This window comes from Vanessa cardui, chromosome 17 (assembly GCF_905220365.1).
Source record: "Vanessa cardui chromosome 17, ilVanCard2.1, whole genome shotgun sequence".
Classification (NCBI taxonomy): Eukaryota; Metazoa; Arthropoda; class Insecta; order Lepidoptera; family Nymphalidae; genus Vanessa; species Vanessa cardui.
In genome coordinates this window covers 10,941,090-10,959,911 of record NC_061139.1, presented here as the reverse complement: position 1 = coordinate 10,959,911, position 18,822 = coordinate 10,941,090, and the positions used below count along the sequence as shown (strand labels likewise).

The window sequence follows — 18,822 nt, the reverse complement described above, 5'->3', positions numbered from 1 at the left end:
TTGTTTAAATAATATATGAGACAAATAAAAAAAAAAAAAAACCCCGCTGAGTTTCTTTCGCCGGTTCTTCTCAGGTCAGGGTATTTTCTTTTCCGAACCGGTGGTAGTGTTTCAATTGACCATCAATAAGAAAGTGTAATGCTTCCATATTGAATAAAGTTATTTGAGTTTGAGCCCCCCCCCCCCCGGGCGCCGTCGCAGTGTACCCCTTGTGCCCGCAGACATGGAGGGCTGCGTGCTGACGAGCGGCGCGGTGGCCGGCGGCGCGCTCACGGGCCACCAGCTGCTACTCAAACGGAAACGCGGTCGGCCGCCGAAGAACTACTTCCTGCCTCGATCAGGTCAGTACACTTGATGACACCCCGATCGATTTAATTCCACTAAAAAAAAACATTTTAAAAAGACTCATTTTGATAGTGAATAGGGGATTTCGTCACCGCCAACAGCCTGCAAAATCCTTTAAATATATTATATATGTGTATTTATTATATTATTATCGCCTTTGCTTTCTTATATGTAGTCTTTTGTAGGATTTTTATTCTATAAAAACACGTTAGCCTTTTAAATAAATTAATTCGGTAGTAAATAGCGAATTGCAACGTCTTTGTTTTCATAAACGACTACATAATATTTCCAATAGGTATAGATCATTCTTGGTTCTATGAGAAACATATCTTTATTTTGTTTATGTAATCTGTGCCAACAGAAAAATCATAAGCGTTCTTATTTTAAAATTATCTTTTGTTTTTTTTTATGCATTTTTAGGTTATAAAATGCTTCTTAACAAAGATCTTTTGTACACCACATGTAAATTAATAAAAAATTAATAACTAAAATATAATGAAAAATTTAAGTTAATTTTTAATAAACAAATTCATTTTTATTTACAATATGTTCTAATTGATTGAAAAGAATAAAAGTCGCAGTCATACATATACATATATACTTAAAAAATAATGACTGTAAAACCTCGTAGATTTTCACAAACAAGATATGACTAACTAAATTTTTATTACGAAAATGACAAATACATAAAAAAAAAATAAGGAAAAAACCCATATACAGGTCGTTATAATTTGTTAATCTTGTCCAAAATTCATACGGAAGACTACAGTGACTCAACATTTTTTACCTATGATTAATCGTCTAATAAAACATGAACAATGACCAAACATTCCATATCATAACATAAAAACTATTATAAATCTTATTACTTTGTAATAAGATTTATAATCAATTGACAAATTCCCCGTTAATTTGTCGAGGATGTTTAAATTTAACAGAGTTTATTGTTTCGTGTGAGTGAGTGTGTGTGTGTGTGTGCAAATACTGTGCCTCATAGCATTTGCTTATTGTTTTTTTTTATTTCTTTTTATATCTCATGCAATCCATTTGTTTTTTGTGTGTAAAGAAACACATTAGAATACCATTGTTGCTGATTGTCTATCGTACACTGTAATTAGAAACGATTAGCAATAGCGTTCTCTCTTTCTTACATTGTGTATTGAAAAGGACCATAACTTATGCTTTTAAGTAAAGTTAAATAACTTAACAGATTCGATTTAATTACTTTTCTAAACCGATGATAGTATTTACTTTGACAATCAATCAGTAATCGTAATTATTCCATAATGATTATAGAAATTGGATTTGATTTGATTTATAACTAAGTCAGCAGTACAATATCGTAACAAACGAATTTAAAACATAATGGATTGAATGTGATATGTGTTTTGGCGTAGATGAGTTTATTTTATACATTATACGACTTCTGAATTTAAAACAAAAATGGCAAACATTTAATGAGTATAACTCGACTGCGCTGAACACAAGACGCTGAGCTAATGAAGTCTTTCCTTAGGTATGGATATGTCAATACCGATCCAGTACGGGCTAGCCGCGGAAATGAGCAAGTTTTGTTAGTATCATACATTAAATGGCATGAAAAACTAAATTGTAAAATACATACATTGGGAAAGTGTCAGTACTAATCGGTATTTGTATACTACGTTATACTAAAAAATCTTTTACTTCTGTAGATATGTTTATTTTATTTTGGTGGCGGTATCTTTGAAGGGAATTTGATGGTTTTATTTATATATAGGTTAAGTATATAACGGGGAGTATTCTTGTAAATGATGTAATTTATTTTAATAAATTAATTGCCATATGAATTCTTGTATAAAAAAATTATACTAACATGCCTGCTTCGCCCGTGTCTAACCAGTCATAATTATATACAAAGTATACATGTTATCTCTCTCGTGTAAGTATAATAAATATAATAAAATATTGCATGTGGAATGTAAAATACATAATGTGGATGGAATGGAGTCGTTCAACGATTCCATTGCGTTAATCCGAAACCCGAGTGATATATATACAGGGTTACAGGTTAAGCCGACCGAAATCCTTTAAGAGAGGATAGATTCCATCATTCCTAACCGATTTGACTATGGAACCCCATATCCTAAACCTAACCCTTCTCAAGTTATTGGCCTTTGAATTTATTTTATAAAAATGACAGATTTTTTGACGATTGCCCCTTTATTTTTGTTTTGTGTCCCAATTTTGTATTCTTTTTGCTATTTTTGAGTAGAAGATTAGTTGCTTTATTATTTTAAGCTACAAAACCGCCAGTAACTATACCAAATGAGTCGTAGTAGACAGTCAATTGTTAAAAAAATAATTACATTTAAAAAATATATTTTTTATTTCTAAGATATATTTAAAATAGTCTATGACAGATGTACTGCAGATGTGCTAAAAATATCTACGGCTCTTCAGCTTTCCGATAAGGTATAATAACATAGGGTATTATTAGAATCCTTGGAAAAAATCTTTAAACAAAGACGCCCGAGTAACAAACGTTAAGCCGCTCGCAGCGCCTGTTGTCCTGCAATGAGTGCGAGCGGGACATTTTTCAATGTAAATAGGTACGAGAGGCGTAGGTAAAAACTATTTTGTTGTTATTGTGTGTGCTTTTTGATAATTTCTTAATTCCTTATTCAGTCTGCTTACGCGATTCGTCCGTGATAGATGCGATACATAGTGCTCTTGGTTTTTTACTCGATTTGGCTTGTTTTCTGGACTGTTTCTTCCTATTCGTGTCTGTGCTTGTTAACTGGACCTTGATTTGTATTTCTGATTTGGAACTGTTGAAAATGACGACCTTTACAAATGAAGAATATGCTGATATTCTGATTTGTTATGGGTACTGCAACTGTGTATCTTCACGAGCACGTGAAGAATACATAGTACGTTATCCTGGCCGCCGTATACCGGATATTAGTGTCTTTGACGGAGCTTATCGGCAAATTAGAGAGACTGGCTCTGTTTCAAGACAACGAACAGACGTAGGCAGACCACGAATTCATGTCGACGACGAAGAGCAAGATAATGAGATAATTCGTCGATTTCGACAGGATCCCACTATGTCAACTAATGTTGTTGCTCGAGAACTTGGACTCTCACAGTGGAAAATGTGGTTTACAGTGCATACTGCTGGTCTCTACCCCTACCACTTCACGACAGTACATATCATCGAAGAAGGAGATCCTGCGAGGAGACTAGACTTCTGTAGATTTATGCTCAACGCAGATTTAGAAGATCCGTTGTTATTTAGAAGAATCTTGTGGACTGATGAGTCAAAATTCGACCAAGACGGGATAACTAATTATCATAACACACAAGTTAACAAGCACAGACACGAATAGGAAGAAACAGTCCAGAAAACAAGCCAAATCGAGTAAAAAACCAAGAGCACTATGTATCGCATCTATCACGGACGAATCGCGTAAGCAGACTGAATAAGGAATTAAGAAATTATCAAAAAGCACACACAATAACAACAAAATAGTTTTTACCTACGCCTCTCGTACCTATTTACATTGAAAAATGTCCCGCTCGCACTCATTGCAGGCAACAGGCGCTGCGAGCGGCTTAACGTTTGTTACTCGGGCGTCTTTGTTTAAAGATTTTTTTCAAGGATTCTAATAATACCCTATGTTATTATACCTTATCGGAAAGCTGAAGAGCCGTAGATATTTTTTAGCATATATATGATATAAGTTTGGTTTATATACATTCATACAGTTGTTAGATTTTTGTTTTTTTTTTTTAATTACCATACATTTATAATTTTACTGTTTTATCTTTTTTATATATATGTTCACTTCCAGATTAATTATTTGTGGAAACTGTATTGGCATGTGTGTTATTTAAGGTTTATAAGTTTTATGTAATATAAAATATGCTGTTTGTTTCACTTACTTACAAATAAATAAAATAAATAAATAAAATAAATATCTGCAGTACATATGTCATAGACTTTTTTAAAGATATCTTAGAAATAAAAAATCTATTTTTTAAATGTAATTATTTTTTTTAACAATTGACTGTCTACTACGACTCATTTGGTATAGTTACTGGCAGTTTTGTAGCTTAAAATAATAAAGCAACTAATCTTCTACTCAAAAATAGCAAAAAGAATTCAAAATTGGGACACAAAACGAAAATAAAGAGGTAATCGTCAAAAAATCTGTCATTTTTATAAAATAAATTCAAAGGCCAATAACTTGAGAAGGGTTAGGTTTAGGATATGGGGTTTCATAGTCAAATCGGTTAGGAATGATGGAATCTATCCTCTCTTAAAGGATTTCGGTCGACTTAACCTGTGACCCTGTATATTAAGTTTTAATATATGCATGTATGTGAGTCGGGAGTGAGTGCGTCGCGTAGCACGCTCTGAATGCGCGAATGCGTTGCAGACGGGCGTCCCAACGAGAACTACAACGCGACGAACCTGCCTTTCGGCGACTTCTCGTACCTGACCGAGATGATGTACAACCCGCTGTCGTACCCGTACGTGACGAGCGTTGACCCCGACCGCAACGTGGACGCTGACCAGTCGGGCGGCGACCTGGAGCGTACGATCGACGTGTCGTCGTCCTCCTCCGACGACGACTCGCGCGCGGGGCCCGACGACGCGGAGGCGCGCGTGCTCACCGTGGGCGACTGCCAGATCGTCAAGCTGCCCGCCGAGGATCCGGAGCGGCCCGAGCCCGCGCCCCCCGAGCCCGCCCCCCCCGCGCCCAGCGCCGTCACCATCACGCCCATCGCGACCGTCGGCGACTGCACCATCCGCCCCGTCGAGAACACATAATGTGAGAACCTTAGGGTCTACCCCGTCCTCTTGATCCCCTTCAAGTGGAAATAGATTGAGAAACGTGAGAAGTGAACGGACGTTGTGTCCTGTGTTACGTTTTCGAACTTCGGCCCCTGATATGTTTTTGCGCAACATTCCATAATTTAATTGAGTGATCGAGTAATTGAAATTATTATTTGTTGACCTCGTTTAATGTTACACTGAATTGTAATACCTTAAAAGTAAACTTTTTAATTATGCTTATATTAAAAAAAAAAAAACTTAAAACAGTTCGTTCACCAAACAGTTTCGATATGTCGCTATTAAATAAGTAATAGAGACATACAATCTATACCAGTTTCCGATTTCGTCCATTTTGTTCCGAACAAAATATCCTATATTCGTATAGGTCGAACGTCTTCCTGCAACGGCTCTAACGAGATGGATGAAACTCTTTACTATCCGCTCTTGTACTTCTGGGGTAGACGCTAAGCTGAAATATTATTGTGGTAGCATTCGTGTGGCCGGTCGGTCGCCCGTTGTCGTTTCATATCCCGGAGCAATTGATGCGAGTTCATTAGCGCTTTAATGGATGGTAGATTTTGATCGTTTAATAAGAAAATGCTTGTGCCATCTCTCTCGAGACCCTAAGTGTCTTAGGAAATCATTATCGCAATCATGGAACAGGTGTGTGGAATTAGAATTATGATGTCTTCCTAACTGTTTAGTGTTAATGCTTTTTACTGAGTATCGCGTACACTATACGTACTGCGGCCATGTTCCTCGGCGGAGTCTACTCTCAGCGGCCTAATCGTGGTTCTGAAATGCTACTACAATGATCGTTACGAAGTGAATGAAATATAAAACTAAGTGACTGTCGAAAATGCATTTAAATTGGTGATGTAATTTATTGAACTGGAGATTTAATTGTAATTGCTAAAGCTTTACAGAGACATTAGGAAGCATGGCATCGATGTGATTTTTTCACAGGTAGCAACGCAACGGCCCCGGCGCCCCGCGTCGCCGCCCGTCGCTCCAGTATGTATAATCTGAGCCATATTAAACATAGTTATAGTTTAAGATTTTATATGTATGTAGAGGTATTTTCCTAATGTCACACACGGATGCCATGCTTTTTATATGTTGAAACAACAGATATACTCATTCAGACACAATCATTAAGAACAAAAGTCACAATTGTCGACATTCTACATGAAAACCCGGGAGAACTGCCAGTTTGTACACGAAACGATTGCTTGTAATAATCGAAAAGGATTGTGGAGTAGGAAAACGTAGGTTCCATATTATTATGTATTAGTGAGACTCGAATGCAATATATATAAGGAGGTTTTCATGTACAATGTATCATATATAATAATCACTATAGATTTATAATATTTTCCGAAACTCTACATAGAGGAGTAATAAATATTTACTAAATATTGTAATGGTGGAACGTAGATATATAAAATTGTACTGTGTTGCCTTCAGCGTATTTCGTACTTATGTTAAGCTAGTTGCCCACTAGGCCGCCGCCTGTACGACGCGGCTTGCAGATCTCAGTGAGCTTGACTTGTACTATCAAGCCTAATTTTACGATGTCTATACAATACGATGTACGCTTACGTGGGTAGCGTTCACTTTAAGAAACATAAAAGGTGATTTCGTTGACGAAAACGTCAATATTCTTTTTTCCCCCAAAAATACTGACAAATCGTTATTTTAGGATCGAAATTTTTTAGTAGTTTTAATAATTATTCATAAGTAGCGTCTGATTGGCTGTCTATTATAATTAATATTCGTAAACTAAGTTTTAATAAGCGTGTTTATCGATATCGCGGGGATATATTTGTTAAAGGCGATACGTTACCGCGTTATGAATAAAGACGAGATATTTTTGAATTATTTTGCTAATAATAAAACGATGTTAAAACGAATCCATTGAAGTATTGGAGTTATCGTGTAGTAAGCACACGCTGTTTCGCCTTTCCATGTCTAAATGTATCAATCTCTGTGAATATTAGATCGTAGAGCGTAGTGTCTTAGATTAAAAAAAAAATATTCTAAATATTATAAACACGGCAACACCACACGAACAAGTGATACGATGTTAGCTAATTATTTTAGCAGAACGTTTTACGGACGTAATATATAGTGACATATATTTGTTTAATGGTTTTGCTGTGACGTGTAACCGTAGGTAGTGTACCGCAGCGCCCTCGCGACAGCCCCGGCTGTGAGACAGCCCCCCCCGGGAGTTCGTTTATGTTCCTTTAAGTGTATTCTATGTTCGTTTACGCTTCATGTCGGTGGAAGTGTCGCATTATAGTGGACGTCTTCAAAGTATTAACTCGCTACTATGAATATTTTTAAGAAATTATTTTCTTCAAATATCTGTACAGTAGTATAGTTCCTAACGTATAATCGATACAAAAATGTAACCCTTCAACTAATCGTAGCTGATTAAATATAATTTCTTTTAGTCTTTAAGTTTATATTATGAGATCAAATTATTCTTAAATCGTAGTTCACTACTAGTGATATATCGTCGAATCGTTTTGAGGTACGCTTTCTTTAAAGGATATTTTATTACGTATTTAATGGAAGACTGCTCTGTACCGTTTTCTAATTGATTTCATCGGTTTTTTAATATTTTATTTAAGACCGATTCATCGACTTACGAATGTAAGAAGCCCAAGAGGCATTTATTGTCATGAGTCTCAAACGGCAAGCTAAGATTACTGTGTGTTAATTTAACGAAATGAATCTGTATTTTTATAACTAAAGATAAGTTAATGCGATCATTTACTCCCATACAATGTGAACTTATATCCCACATTTAGTAGATTAGGTTCGATTTTAAGTTAAAATTACAAGGGCCCTATTGGCTTTGTGTTGTCGTTAAGTTTAGTACGTTTCCTTTGCCACTTGATTAGCAATCAACATCTGTTTAATTATAACCACGCTGAAACACAACCCCTTGACATATGACAAACACACAGGCGAAACATTGTGTCAATACTGTTTAAATCCCATCGGAAAGAAACGTGGTTTATAATGAAACTTTATGACGAAACGTGCCTTTTTTATCTCGATATATTTTATACTGGAGAACTTTGCGGTACGGAACCGTGGTCAGATGTAGGAACATTTGTAGGTGACTCTACGTGTACGCTCTTGTACTAAAGTGTTTAGGTTTTTAAGTGAATCAGATGTTGATTGATGAACAAAGGCCTTATGGTTTGGCAATAATCGAAAAATAATTATTTATGGAATGTTAGAAGAGTGATTGCCCGGTTGATTGCATTTATTATTGTTTCCCTCATTATATTTTTTATCGAAACATCAGCAGTGGTACAATCAGATTATTAATTGAGAAAAATCATTTGCATTTATTTTTATATTCGCATTCAAACTATCAAATATACAGTGCATTTTAAATTTAGAATCAATTTTATTCTAATATATTCGAAATTTATTTTGTTCACTGCCAATTAATTGATGCAAAAATTATTGAACGATACCACTGCGTTCAAATTAAAAGCGACCTATATAACTCTGTTTTAATAATAGTTTTGTATCTCGTCATAACCTACTATTTAGTAATTTATATAATATGTATTTTAAGTATCAATAATCTAATGTTTGACGAGATTAAGTTACGCAATTATACTCGAAATGTTTTATAACAATCAAAAATCAATATTTTATTCAGACAACAGATGAAAAATATGTTTAGTTGTGATGTGAGAAGATTTTTATATTCTTGTATTGTGAAATGGCTATCATTTTACGTTGTGATCATGTGAGTGCAAAATTTTTTTTTAATTATTTTAACCAGTTTCGTTGACTATCGTCAATATAAGGGCAGCAGAAATAATAACATTTGTTTAGTTCTGCATAGTCCAAGAGCAGTATTTTTTAGCTGTAGTCTTTATTATTATAAACTTTTTTTTATTATTTTAACATTTATGAAATTCGATCGTTAGTTAATTTCTAACAATGAAATATTTAATAAAGAAATCACAAAATATAATTCGTCTTTAATTTTTACCTTGTGTATTAATTTTATTTCTAAATCCTCTAAATATATATTAGTAACATAAAAAAATGTACAAAAACATATAGGTCGTTGAAAAAAAATCGAGATTGCTTAGTGGGAAGTGATGGTAAATTTTATAACAATAAAACAATAACAGCTGCTATTTTTTTAAGAAAATATAATAATTGTATAACCAGATATAATTCACAACTTTAGACAATGGTACGAATCTCTTGTACACAAACTCTTAAACTAATTTGATAATATGAAATACATTCTAAGACTATTTTAGCCCCAAACATGAAGATATTGTACTTTAATATCCTTGAATCCTATCAAATTAGTGTAAGGATTTCAACCATAGAACAAAAACTAATTTTAAATAATTATGGTACTTTTATTAATACAGAATCTTATTAATCTTAAATAAAATACGAGTTATAGTTTGTATAAATCTCGCATCTTATATATGAAACTTTGCAATCACGTTATATTTTGTGTAAACATTACACGAAGATAAGGATGACGCAAGCTGTTTATACAATATGCCTTTCCATTACAGTTCAGTGTTACAAGTGTATATTTGCCTGCAATTATATCTTTATTTTATTTAAGTACACTGAAAGTGAACAAATAAAAACAGCTTCACTCTTTACCATGTTTTTATTAATTATAAATATAGATATTTGGATAAGCAAACCAGTATTGTTTAGCACAGCACTAGCTATTGACTAAATATATTTATTTATATGTTCTGAACTGTGTAACTGAGTGTAATTACGTGCCCGGGGGAGGGGGTGGGCCATGGACCCATTGCGGTAGAGGTCCGGGCATGTTGCAATAATTAGACCCGAATATAGGCAGATTCTGTCTGAAGGGCGGAGGCATATTCATTGGGGGCATTCCATGCATTCTTGGATTTCTACCAAATGGAAGTCTGTTATTCATCACATATGGAGGTGGTGTTACAGGATTAAAGGGCGTATACATGGGATTGAATGTTGGGGGAGCGAGATATGGACCACCAGGGTCTACATTGGGGTGCGGTGGAGGAGTTCTCATCTCTTGATCGTCCCATGGTCTTTGAGGTCTTGCAAAATGAGGAGGGTTCCGTCTAAAACCGGGCGGGACCGAACTGCGGCCACGACTTGAGCCCCCAAACCGACTGCTCGAGTCTGAAGGTCGGTGATTGCGCCTCGCTTCGAGCATCTTCCTTGGTGGAGGGTTTTTAGAATTTTCCCCATTATCACTCGAATCGGGCTGTTTATTTTGTTTTTGTTGATCCTTCTTTGCTTTGTTAGCTTTTCTTTCTTCCTCATCATCTGAATAGTCAATGTGGTTTGGTGGAGGTTCTATATCATTCAACCATGATGCATCAGATCCTTTTACCCTGGAAACATGTATATTTCGATATTACGTTTTACTGCTACTAAAACTACTGAAAATGAAGATACTGTATGAGCCATCTTACAACAACATTTTATTCTGTAATTGTAGTAAAATCGCGTAGACGACTACATTTATTGTGCTTGTGTCGTTGGCTCAGTCAATTTATAGACCAGAGCATAGACATTGAGTTTTGGGGGTAACTAACATATAATATAAAGTAGCAGATATATAAGGCTTGTGGAAAGTCTTGCTAGTTTTTATGAAAATATCAATGGCTTTTCATTGTTTGGCAATAATAACATCCAGGCACTTTAAAATTGAGTCAATACAATCAAAACAATGGCAAAGTTCTATGGAGAATCAGATATAAATATAATAAAAACTCACTTCATAAGTTCAGTGAGGAAGACATAATTAGTGTGTTGGCTGCGAGGCGCGATGAACACCTCCATGCCGGGATGCACGCCGCGTTCCTTCACATGATCCAGGGAGTTGAAACGTACACAGTAATGTGGCTCCGTTACCTATATAATTTAATCAATACTTAGTTGTGTAAAATTTAAATGATTATTTAAAAAAATATAATTATTCAACTACAATTACCATACCATATATTATTAATAATTATATCTCTAATAGACTGACATTGAAAGAGCAATTTTTCGTTCATTTAAAAGTTAATGTTAATGTATTGAACCCACTTTAACTGAAACAAGCTTGACAGTTAACAATCATATAACTTATTAATTTAGTATACTTACTGGTCCGAAAACATCAAAAACTTTTCCTAATGCTTTTGCTCCATTTTCTAGAAAAAGAATGCTGTCCAAATCCACAGCTGGAGTCTCAGGGAATGCCCGAACTATAACTGTAATTTTGTATATTTTTAATTATTCGCTTAAAATATGGTAGACACATAAGGCCCCTGATAGTAAGTGGTAATCATTGCCCAAAGATATTGGCTTATCAAGAATTATTAATCATCATCGTTTCATCATCATACATAAGATGAAGTTTAAAAGTCTTACTGGTAAATGAGAAGCTCTGTAGCAGCCAACAGTCATGATATGAGCATCTTATGCAGAGGAAAGAGGACCATGTTGTGAGGAAGGTTTTGAGCATAGATGTGGATATAACAATATTTGGTAGTCCAAAGAAACAAAGGATTACTTGTGAGATGATATTGTAACAGAAAAAATGCTGCACTGATCTCAAATAAAATTGGGATAGGCAGGAAGATGATGATATGACAAATGTGATACAACCTTGAGAGTTAAAGGCACAGGCCTTTGGATAGACTACTTTTTTAGAAATTAATACTAAATTTAAAAATTACAACATTTTATGATACATATGGCTGATTTTATTGACACTACATTAATATTTTTTATGAAATTTGATTTTTTGTTTTTTATGTAATATATTATATATTACATAGAAATATACATTTTAAAAATTTAGTAACAAAAAACCTCTATTAAAAAAATAATATATATTTACCTAATCTATCAACTACACTGGCAATGGTTCCAATTTTAGTGGTTTCCTGTGCTGGAAGGCTAATGGCAAGATCTTCTATAGGTGGCAAGTCATCCAGACCTAGTTCACCGTGTACTTTCAGAGGATCGAGCTTCCCACGATTATTACCCTCCAGTTCATCTCTAGAAATTAATAGTAAAGATAACAGCAAAAATATACAAGATTTTATATAGATAACTTAAATAAACAGGATTTTAAAAAAAGATCTTAAACATACAAAATGTAAATAAATTTACCCGCTAGATAATTCTTCAATATCTTTGACTGAATCTACATCACTATCACTAGAGTCATCTGAACTGGAGTCCGAATCACTGTCCGCGTCCCTGTACTCCGTTACATCATATTCGACAACTCCGCTTTCAGAGCTGTCTATTATCATATGTCTCGTTACCCCCACGTCGCTCTCACTACCTTCCGATAGCGGCCCGTGAGCACAGGCATTTATAATATTATTCTTCAATACCATCTCGCTGAGTTCCACGGCATCTGAGTCTTCATTTCCTGTATTATCATTCGATCTCGTGTCCTCCGAGTCGGATTCCGAGCCATATTCGGCAATTAAACTGAGCGACACGTTTTTATTGTTACTTTGATCAAGGTTTTCCATTACAATGAACAAACAATTCCGCGTGGACGGCTATGTTGCTACGAATTTATTGTACTGCTTCTATTCTAACAATTATATAATAAAAATGTAAACTTGCGTTTCGGCGATGATTTATATAAAAATTGCGACGATACTATATCATAAATTCACTTCTTGGACTTAATTAAAACAAACCGTACAATCGTGAAATTGCAGAAAAACAGATACTTCTCTTCGTAAAAAATGACAATTGATTCATGACAGCTTGCCATAATGCCAACTTCAAATTGTCTCAAATTTTATTTACTGTCATTTTCAGTACAGATAAAGATATTTTTATTACTTTATGATATTATGCATTGTATTAATTTATGAAAAATATATTTATATTAGTCATTAACAAATGTCCCGTATTTTATTATCATTTAATGACTTTAAATAGTTATTGTTCATTTTATAATATTCGATCAAACACAAATTTCAGAATTAAGTAACATATTTATGTATAACTCAATACTTATTCTTTGACAATAGTTTTGCTGACTCCTTCAGTATAAACTAGCACTTTACTGTGGTAATCACAGTTACTTTAACATTATATTAAATCAATCACGTTTAAAAAGTATTTTGAAATGAAAGTAATTATGAATTGAAATAAAAAATAGTAAATATGTTTTATCCGATTTATTACAAAGGCATAACATATAACATTGTAATTATACTTAGAAATTTACTTTACTAAATGCATTGAGGGGGCGATCTGGAGCATCCTTGTGGACAATGCTGGCGTACGACTCCGCGACTGCCTGAAAACGCGAGCCTATAGTATTGTTTAGAAAATTATTAACATTCGACAAAAATATTATTCAGAGTATGTTCAGTTATAATCAGTATTAAAAAAATGAGAAGAACAATTATAACATTATCGATATCTACCACGAACTTCTTAATTATTATTTTTATCAATATTTTTTATTAAGGATTAATTTTATAGGAACTTATTTATATAAATTTCATGGGATGTAATCTCACGAATAATACATTTTAGGTATTGACGAAAATAGAAATCTAAATTCATTCGAGTAAATGTAGAAAAATGCGGACGGATATTGATGAGACTTAGGTTTAGGAGAAATATTTTCGACAGGCGCACAATATTACAACGACAGGTGATGTCGTTGTAAATAAATTGCTTATAATAGATAATATTTCAAAATGTGGGTAGCCTAAAGTTGGCTACATTGATAAATGTTTAAACAAAGTTACAATATTTCTTTTAATGGGTCTAAAATATATGTTATATATAAGCAAATTAATTATAGCTACTCGTAATGTCTAATACAATACAACTAATAAACTGCCACACTATTTAATAGACACAAAAAACAAATAATTATGCAACATATATATTTTTATACACATTATATAATCATGAGCTTATACTATATGCTAATAGCAAGAAAAGTAAGTGTAAATTAATAGTATATTTATATATTCCATGAATTTTGCTCATTATAGCTCTTTTATATCATTCAATATACACTTTTTGATTAATATTATAATATCTTTATTTCTAATAAAATACAATTCAACTTAACAATTTACATTTATTTTAATTGATCTCATTAGAGTCGAAAAACTTCGCCAACATTAAAAATAAAAAATAGCATAGACAATTACAAAGACGAATGATATAAATTCAACACAAGGTCAAAATTGTTTATTTACCTTTGCCCTTGCCGAGATAAGAATCGTCTAGAATAAAAGAAAGTCACAACTACGACCCAAACAATAACAACCTCTAGAAAGCTTCCAGAAATCCTCACAATTTTTACTTTATTTATGGATTTAGTTTTGTTCCATAGACCCATCATCATTTATTATAATGCCCAGCATTAACACATTATATTTTAGCCCATTTAATTTGAGGACAAGGAATATGCCATACATACCATAGGCCACTGGGCCATCTCATCTCAGATGGCCCAGTGGTTAGAACGAGTGAGTCTTAACCGATGATTTAGAGTTCAAACCTAGGCAAGCACCACTATACATATATGTGCTTAATTTGTGTTTATAATTCATCTCGTGTTCGGCGGTGAAGGAAAACATCGTGAGGAAACTTACATCGTGAGAAAACGTGCATTCCACCAACCCGCATTGGAACAGCGTGGTGGAATATGTTCCAAGCTCTCTCCTTAATGCGAGAGGAGGACTTAGCCCAGCTGTGGGAAATTTACAGGTCGTTACTTTAATTTTACCATAGGCTACCCATTTAATTGTTTAAGATATAAAATAAATAATAAAATGTTTAGAGTGTCTGTCTATATTATGGATATATATACATTGATAATCATCAAATATATAAATAAATACTAAAATTTACTGAACTAAAATGGATTTTGGGTATTTGAAATATTCTAGCAATGTTCATATAGATACATATAATAATAATTTTGGTCCAAAATAATGTGCATTATACTTTACATTTCTGGGATGATACTCAAACTACTAATGCATTAAATTCTTATCTACACAAAGTAGCATCGATTTGCTGCAGCGACGGAAGGGTTAATTTTATCTTTCTTCTATAAGCCGGGTCCGAGGCTATAGGGTTTCTCTCTAAGTATATTGTTGCCAACTTCTTGTTCTCTTGCAAGTATTCAACTGATGACCACTCGGATATTTGATTATCATTGAGCTGAAAATATATATCAAATCACACAGGCTGTCACAACATATTGGTATTCTAATTAGATTCTAATATATAACAAAATCTATTTCAATAAAAAACCACTAGATAATAATTTACTGAGTAGTAAAAATTATTTTGTTATCATAATTAGTTTATTGTTATAATCTATGTGATGATGTTTTCTACATAAGTAATTAAGTAGTATGTATTGGTGTAAATAAAAAAATCTATATAATTAAATACTGAGAAATTCATAATTTATCACTTAAGAACACTATTTTCAAGGTCACTAGTTTAAGCGCGAAAGTTTCCTGTTATACCATCACAAGCAATCAGATTTACCAAAATGATTCTTAAGAATGTTGCGTACTAATTTGTTATGAGCTTGTGTTATATATAATATGTATGAAAAAGTAACTCAAATATACTGAGCAGATGTTATAAATTATTCTTGACTGAAAAATCACACAATCTTATCGTTGCAGTTATTGGATTACCACTCATGATGATTTAAGATTGAATAATTAGTTATATTTACAAACATTCTAGTTCTGTTATCAGTAAATTTTGTCAAACCCTTTTGGGCAATTTATATAACAAAAACAAAATGGCTGTCAGAAAATTTTATGTATATAAGAATAGAATTATATTACGAATGTAGCTTGATAGTCTACTTTGAAAGTCAAGCAAGCCATTTTTACTATCTTGGTATGAGTGAAAGCTTTGATAGACATATCAGTACTCATAGGACATTGATTTAATTTCAGAATAACTTACCCATAATTCTTCCAAATCAGTCATATGTCTCACATTATCAATTGCCGTAATCCTATTAACAGCCAAATCCAATGTCTGCAGTTTGACCTGATTCTGTAGATTTTCTATAGCAGTTAAGCCATTCTCGGATACATACAAATGTTCCAAACTTGTTAAATGTTCAAGATTCTCTAATTTTGTGAGGCGATTACTTTGGAGGACAAGTATTTCTAGGCTTGAGAGGTCTTCGAGGTTTTGGATTTTCGTTATTTTATTTTTGCCCAAATAAAGCTCTCTTAGTGTTTTTAAGCCTTCAAGATTTTTTATTTCCTGTGAAATTATAATAAAAATAAGTATTACAAATCCTAATCTTATTTATGTTTAGTAATAGCATCCAAAACATAATGAGTAGGTGCCAGGCTATGTCTGATTGCATTGCAGCCAAGACAAGCATGCTAAGATGGATATGTAACAAAAGGCAAAAACAATAGTTGAGGTATTTAAAATAAGACATTATTTTGTTGCTACTTTCTTGCAGTTCAGTGACTTTAAAATCGTGGTTCTCATTAAGGGATGGGTACTCTTGCCAAATAATTGGCATAGTTTTTTTTATTATACATAATATAATTTTGATTACATTCAAATATACAAGTATGTTCATGCTTCATTCACTAAATTGTTTCAAAAATAATTAATGATATTGTATATTTAATTATACTCAAGAATAAGGCAGCAAAGAAGTACATACCCTTATACGATTATCCCCCAGCTCAAGTGTCTCTAACTTGGGAAAATGATTAACATTCTTAATTTCAGTAATTTTATTTGAACTTAAGTATAGTTTACGCAGTTTCAGAAGATTTTCCAGTCCAGTGATTTCTTTGATTCTGTTAAATGATAAATCTAGAATCCTGAAAAGTAAGGACATTTATTAAGTACACTGAATATGAATTAATAAATAAAATATTGTTTTAATTGTAACAATAATAGTAATGTTATGAATAGTAGTCCTTAATATTTTTGCAAGGCACCATACTGAACTACAGCTGTAACTAAAATTTTAGAACAAGCAAACAATGAATGAAGTCAACTGCCTATAACTTTTATAGAACTATTGTGGCTATAGTAATAAAATATATTTGATCATATACAATTAAGTATATGTAATGTTTTGATTTAGAATGTATGTTTACTATTTTAAATAGTTTTAAATGACAGTTCATTCATAGTGTGTCCTTCAAGGTTCTAAGTTATAAGGTCCTTAACTCTCATGAAAAGTTAATAAGAGATTGAGCTTTTCTATATAAAAATGGAGATATTAACACAGGTATATTTCACAACCATGAAAATAAAAAATGTAGGACTCCTCATTTTGTATATATGCATATTCTCCTGTATATGTGTGTTTAACTCACTAATACCAAATAATTGGACCAGTTTGTATGTAGTGGTTCCCTAGCTGGTTAAAATTGGACCAAGGGGTCGCTTCGTGTTTGGGAAGTAAATAAAATATGTATTATAACCAGGCAAAGTCTGGTAATTTAATATAAGTATATTTACTTACTCCAAATTAACCAAATTATCCAAACTCTCAATGACCACAATTTGATTGTCATAGAGTTCTAGTTCCACCAATTTAGTGAGAGTGTCGAGCCCTTCTATCTTTTTTATAAAATTCCATCTGAGATATAACCTGAAAATAAATATATAATTAATTGTACAATATATTTGGTAACCATACTTCTGAAAAGATTCTGATCAGAAGAGAACCTTTTCAACTCATTAATTTGAAACTAATTATGATAAAGAGATACTGATACCATTTATTAATTTTATTTTGGAGGAAAAATATGTGGTAAATGCTTTAAATGGACGCTTAAATTATTTTAACATGAAAACCTTTAAGCTTTTGAGAAGAAGGCCTTTGCCTTCAAATTCTAACTGTTTCTTTAAACAAAATGTTTTTTTGAATTGTTGAGGTTTTCACCTTGAGTTAAAATTGCTTAATCATTATCATAGTGTAATTTTTGGAAATAAAATATGATATGTATTGCTTATATAAATAAAAACTTTCATAGCATACTAATTACCTTTCTAAGTTTTTCAGTTGCTCGAGATTTTCAATTTTACCAATTCTGCCATGGTTAAGGTCGAGAAGCTCGGTGTTTTCATTGACCACTATCAGTTCCTGAGTGTCTTCTTCACCTGGTGGTGGAGTCGCTGGTGGTGGTGGCGATGAGTCATTTTCTTTCCTATTATCCCTGACTGCCACCACTTTTTGTACTACATCAGCTTCATTGTTCGCCATTGGGGTATCTTGGTTGTCTGAATAAAACATTTACATAAAAAACATAAAACAAACATTACTTTTAATTTCGAATAATTAATTTAATAATGTTTTTACCGGTGTTATAAGTAATTTATATTACCTGCCATAATATAGGATAAAATATCTTTATTCTAATATATGTATTATATACTGCGTAATTATTATGTGTTAGATTATGAATCGCCACAATGAATAACAAAAATCAAGTTCTATTTAGCTTTCCAGCAGCTATTTATTTAGGAATAATTAAAAATTATGACAATCTATCATATTGTCAGATACTGTCAATGGTGAAAGATTTGAGTATGAGTTATGATTTAACAATTAATATTTTAGA

The 18,822-nt window shown here is 32.9% G+C and overlaps 3 protein-coding genes across 6 annotated transcripts in view; 1 reads left to right on the top strand and 2 right to left on the bottom strand.

Moving 5' to 3' along the window:
• Positions 1-9,182, top strand: part of LOC124536866 (zinc finger and BTB domain-containing protein 49-like) — a 40,026-nt gene extending 30,844 nt beyond the window's left edge. For 3 of the 4 annotated variants that reach the window (XM_047113509.1, XM_047113508.1, XM_047113510.1), the window contains exons 10-12: positions 222-341; positions 1,862-1,918; positions 4,770-9,182. In XM_047113509.1, coding sequence (XP_046969465.1) covers positions 222-341; positions 1,862-1,918; positions 4,770-5,164 — 572 coding nt within the window. In that variant the 3' untranslated portion in view covers positions 5,165-9,182. The remainder of the gene's footprint in view (positions 1-221; positions 342-1,861; positions 1,919-4,769) is intronic. The other variant, XM_047113511.1, reaches the window with a different exon arrangement.
• A 164-nt stretch (positions 9,183-9,346) lies between these two features.
• On the bottom strand, positions 9,347-12,969 carry LOC124536867 (H/ACA ribonucleoprotein complex non-core subunit NAF1). Its single transcript, XM_047113513.1, has 5 exons — positions 12,353-12,969; positions 12,078-12,238; positions 11,339-11,445; positions 10,965-11,101; positions 9,347-10,578 (listed from the first exon to the last, which is right to left on the bottom strand). The coding sequence occupies exons 1-5, from the start codon at positions 12,724-12,726 to the stop codon at positions 9,966-9,968; spliced, it is 1,392 nt and encodes a 463-aa protein (XP_046969469.1). The 5' UTR covers positions 12,727-12,969; the 3' UTR covers positions 9,347-9,965.
• Positions 12,970-15,018: 2,049 nt separating this feature from the next.
• LOC124536864 (protein phosphatase 1 regulatory subunit 7-like) lies at positions 15,019-18,769 on the bottom strand. The gene is made up of 6 exons (XM_047113504.1): positions 18,586-18,769; positions 18,247-18,481; positions 17,721-17,849; positions 16,905-17,067; positions 16,178-16,486; positions 15,019-15,406 (listed from the first exon to the last, which is right to left on the bottom strand). Exons 1-6 carry the CDS (start codon positions 18,590-18,592, stop codon positions 15,233-15,235), a joined length of 1,017 nt encoding a protein of 338 aa, XP_046969460.1. The 5' UTR covers positions 18,593-18,769; the 3' UTR covers positions 15,019-15,232.
• Positions 18,770-18,822: the final 53 nt, after the last annotated feature.

What these genes read in the sequence shown, in the direction of transcription:
- LOC124536864 (XM_047113504.1), bottom strand. An exon ending in CAACTGAAAAACTTAGAAAG is followed by an intron (nt 17,850 to 18,246) that starts GTAATTAGTATG and finishes ATTTATTTTCAG; the next exon opens with GTTATATCTCAGATGGAATT. An exon ending in TGGGGGATAATCGTATAAGG is followed by an intron (nt 16,487 to 16,904) that starts GTATGTACTTCT and finishes ATAATTTCACAG; the next exon opens with GAAATAAAAAATCTTGAAGG.
- LOC124536867 (XM_047113513.1), bottom strand. Translation starts at nt 12,726, where the DNA reads ATGGAAAACCTTGATCAAAGTAACAATAAAAACGTGTCGCTCAGTTTA. An exon ending in CAGTGTAGTTGATAGATTAG is followed by an intron (nt 11,446 to 12,077) that starts GTAAATATATAT and finishes ACAAAATTACAG; the next exon opens with TTATAGTTCGGGCATTCCCT. An exon ending in TTTTTGATGTTTTCGGACCA is followed by an intron (nt 11,102 to 11,338) that starts GTAAGTATACTA and finishes TAAATTATATAG; the next exon opens with GTAACGGAGCCACATTACTG.